At 46.5% G+C, this 4,223-nt stretch overlaps 1 protein-coding gene across 1 annotated transcript in view; it reads right to left on the bottom strand.

The window, feature by feature from the left end:
* The window catches only part of RSPH3 (radial spoke 3 homolog), a 10,629-nt gene extending 8,953 nt beyond the window's left edge, over nucleotides 1–1,676 (bottom strand). Inside the window, exons 1-3 of the mRNA XM_019472627.1 lie at nucleotides 1,627–1,676; nucleotides 814–902; nucleotides 173–282 (exon numbers count right to left, since the gene is read on the bottom strand). Coding sequence (XP_019328172.1) covers nucleotides 173–282; nucleotides 814–902; nucleotides 1,627–1,676 — 249 coding nt within the window. The remainder of the gene's footprint in view (nucleotides 1–172; nucleotides 283–813; nucleotides 903–1,626) is intronic.
* Between the last annotated feature and the right edge of the window lie 2,547 nt (nucleotides 1,677–4,223).

Raw genomic sequence — 4,223 nt, 5'->3', positions numbered from 1 at the left:
GGCGGTGGCCGTGAGGCGGTCGCGGCGTTGCCGGGCGGCAGTCAGTCCCGTTCCCTCTCACGCAGGTTTTCCTGCCAGGAAAGAGCTAAAGCCCGAGGGGGATGTAAGGAGGACGTGCCTGTTCTCAGGGCACTGGGGTGCTTAGCGGAAAACAATCACACTAACTGCTAACGGGTTTGCGCTTGGCAGCGCTGCGGCGCCCCTCCTGGGCCGAGGTAATGAGGGAGCTTAACCGCGAGGTGTCACCGTCCTTCTGCCGCCTCTGTACAAGCTGCTCAGGGACTGGAAGGTTTCCAGTTAAACTGACGGTGTCTTAACCCGATCTGCAGTCCCGTTGGGGATGCAAAAATTGGCTGGGGGATCGCAAAAACCTGTCGGATGGTGTGCTGGTGGCTTAAGTACGGGTGTCCTGAAAGGCAGCCCAAACAGCTGCGCTTCTAATTTTGTTTTTTCTACACAAGTAGGGCACTTGGATACCGTAAAGGTGTTGTACGATGGGAGATAGGAGAGTGAGGTGGGCCCTCAGTGCACCATCCCATACCTATAGTGAGCTGCACTCCCTGTCATGACAAATCATGAGGACGTGTTTTCAGATTCTGTGAAAAATTTCCATTAAGAGAAACATAAAAGCAATTAAGGGTTACTGGTATAGTGATAGCTCTTTTTTTTAACCTGTGTGGGTAGTGATATAAAGGCTTGATTACTTTGGCAAGACTGAGTATATAAAATAATCCATGCCCTTTGTTTCTGAAATCTTTGGTTCAAATGGAATTCATAGGTGAAATGCTATTTATTTCAGCTCAGTTATGTTACTGTGGCAGATGTCTGTGCTCCACAACAGCCCTGTGTAGACAGTCACAGACAAGAGAACTGCAAGTAGCAGAGAGCGCTTCATAGGAGGCCTGCAAGGCACAGGGGAAGCTGTAATAGCAAGAGAAACTTTTAGAAAAAGAAGTAAAAAAACCCCACCCCAAACAAAAAAACCCTACCAAAACCCAAGGCCAAGTGTGGAAGGCAAGGGAATAGAGGAAGGAATGGTTTTGTAATGAATTAACAGGCAGCTGGCAGAGTCAATATAGGAATGGGAGTTGTGTTGACTACATGGTTACCAGCTGGGTGGTGGGACAAGAGGATACGGGGCTGCAGGAGCACAGTGCAAGTGTCACTGGGGTGGGAGGGGAGAGCAGTCCTTCAATATTTGCTTGTGTCTGGGCAAGCAAAGTTGATGAATGAGCAGCTCGGTCCAGCCAAGCTAGAGCACTATGGCCCTTAAATTTGACCAGAATAAGTAGAACCCTTTGATTTTGGGGACCTGACTCATATTTTCTGAAAATTTGAGTTGGGCTATATACCTATGTCTGCTTTTGGCCTGAGGACTTGAACTCTGGGGAAGCATTTCCAAGCTGTTAGGGACACGGTGTTTTCTGTTTGCATGAAAAAATAGCCACAGTATAGCCTTCAAAAACATGTACATGTCCGGTAAGGAATTGTTTGAGTGTGCTTGCTGAACAACCCTAGAAATCTGGCTGGAAAGGACTGGGCAAGAAGGCGGCGAGAAGAGAGCCTGCAACCACCTGAGCATGAGGAAGGATTCCTTGCCTGTTGGAGGAGCTGCCTGTTACATACCCGTTGCCCACAAATCTTGTGAAGATGAAGGTGTTGCATTGCAGGTTCATTCTGTTAAGCTGGCCCCAGCCTGGTGCCTCACCTGTTGGGTGAATTTCTCATTCACCTAATATGTGCACTGATTGAATGGCAGAGACTCTCCTACTTACCTCTGTGAAACACTCATAACTCCTAAGTTACCAGTTCAGTGCAAAAGCATTGCAAGTACTCTGTGGGAGAGGCGAAGGTCTCTGGCTTTGCGGGTTAGCAGACCTTTGTAACTGACAAAGCCATGTCCAGGAAAAAACTCTGCTCTTCTCCCTTGCCCCCTTTTATGTTGTTTTTTGCTAAAAATACCCCATGAGTTCTGGAACATTTCATGTGATCACAAGACTGACTGCAGCAGGAGCCAAAACCTCATTGATTGTCATCAGATGGCGAGGCTGCCATTAGTACCCATAGCTGCACTCGGGATCTTACAGTCACAGTGGCTGTTTCACATTGTCTGGGACATGCACAGATCTCAGCGCAGGAGGTACTGCCTGGGAAGTGGGCCTGCTAGCGAGGAATGAATCAGCGCCCATATGGCAGCTAAGGAAGGTCTTTTGAAGTGCCTTCAGCTGACTTGAAAGCTGCAGAGCAAGGGCTTTGTCTCCTTCCAGGTTTGCTGTGGGTCTGTTAAAATGCTTTGGAGCCACAAACAGACTATGTTTTTTTTATTTTCATGAGAATTTCCTGGCATTGTACCATGCCTTATGGAATGCTCCTTGGCAGTGGGCTTTCTGGATGTGAAATGAGTTTATTCACAGCAAAGCAAGCATGAAGGTGTCAGCATCTAGTAACAAAAGATGTGCATCCACCATTTCCTCCAGCATCTGGGATGCATTCTGTAACTGCTGAATGACATCTTGAAATACAAGATGAGGGGTCTACAGTGCTGAGACTGGGTTTTCCTGGGGCCCTAGCTTGGATGTTGCTAGCTTGGGAGACCCTGTGCTACAGTGCATTGAATAATATGATGCTGAGCAGACTAGCTGTGTCCAGTTTCCACTATCTTAACTTTCTGCAGCATTGCATAATTAAGAAAGGAAGGAGGTTTACAGAGACATTTTGGATATAGACAATGCTTAATTATCCAGGAAGGACATGGAGGGGCATATTGCCTTCCCAGAGCATTGCCTTCTGTCTGGAGAGGGACCATGGCTGCTTTTAAAATTACAGGAATGCATCCCGGATGTAATACTGTGTAATTACCTGAAATTTGGGTTAGATTTGGTTCTCCATGGTCCTGAGATGGAATTCTAAGCTGTGGTTCTTACCCCTCTGGGTCTGCAGATAAAGGGATGGAGCTCCCAGTCTTGGAAGTAACTCAGTAAATACTTGAGCTAAACTTGAGTCCCTATGGTGACATCAGTATTTTTTAAGTAGGGTTGTTAATCTTGATATGTAATTATGACTAGAAAAAAATACAGATCCTATCACTCACATCTTCAAACCAAAATTATTAAACTTCCTTTTCTCTGTAGCAGAACAGCTTCCTTTTGATCCCAGTCCTGAGCTTGTGGGGTTGGGCAGGACTGGGAAATTCCAGTTCCAAAGGCCTTCATTTCTCCAACACTAGTCAAAAACCAGATTTTATTATTCATGATTTCCAGCCAAAATTAACAATCCTGCTTCCCCCTACGACTTCATGTCTGACTCTCAGCACCATTTTCCCCAGGTTCCCTTCCCTCCATGTCCCCCACAAGCTTTGTTTTTCAGTGTGACGAGCCTGCTCTCAGGGCTTGCATTCTTGCCCTGTGCCACCGTGGGACTTCAGAGCCAGTGACCGGAAAGAATTAGGGGGGAGTAAGAGAGCACCTTAGAGGGTGGAGCAGTGCACACTTAATTTTAAACTACCATTCATTAAACTGCTAATTGGAAAATCAATTGTTGGTGACCTTCCTATTTAAGCTCAAATAGACTGTGCTGCTAATCCCTCTCCATCCCCTTCTTACCTCTCTCTTCCTTGAACAGGGCTCTCCCAGTTGTCTTCCTTTTGGCCCAGGAAGCTCTGCCTTATTTTCCATCTCCCTGTATTGAGGGCAGTTGTTCAACTGCACTAACCTTGCAGAATAAGAAACAAGACTGATCTGCTTCTGTTGCCCCTTTACTGTAGCCTCAGTGTTTGTCCACCTTGAAATAAGTTGCTTTTTATCACATCTCTGGGAGGCAGAGCAGTATCATCTGTGCTTTAGTGCAGTTAAACTGCACAGTCCAAGAACTGCATGGGGCAGGAGGCATGTGGAAAAAGCAGACCCTGATGTTGAATAACCTAACTACAAGTCTCCAGTCTTTATCTCAAGGCCATCCTCCCTGATCACCTATGGAAAACTAGTGACTGCTCTGCTCTTTCACACACCCAAAGACTTCTCAAATGCCATGTCTTCTGGTGTCTGTAGCTCATAAGATGGATCTGCATATTGTATCATGTAATGTTGTGTACTCCTTGGAGTACAGCGCTCTGTGAAGTTCTTGAATGATACTGTGGTTGCTTTCTTACCTCCTGACCAGTTGTGCTAAAGAGAACTGGTTGGTGAAATCGCAGGCAAACTGTCCAGTTGCCCTTGCTGTGTGAA

The sequence above is a fragment of the Aptenodytes forsteri genome, unplaced genomic scaffold (assembly GCF_000699145.1).
Source record: "Aptenodytes forsteri isolate BGI_AS27 unplaced genomic scaffold, ASM69914v1 Scaffold82, whole genome shotgun sequence".
Taxonomy (NCBI): Eukaryota; Metazoa; Chordata; class Aves; order Sphenisciformes; family Spheniscidae; genus Aptenodytes; species Aptenodytes forsteri.
The sequence above is the reverse complement of the archived record's forward strand: the minus strand, read 5'-3'. Positions and strand labels throughout refer to the sequence as shown.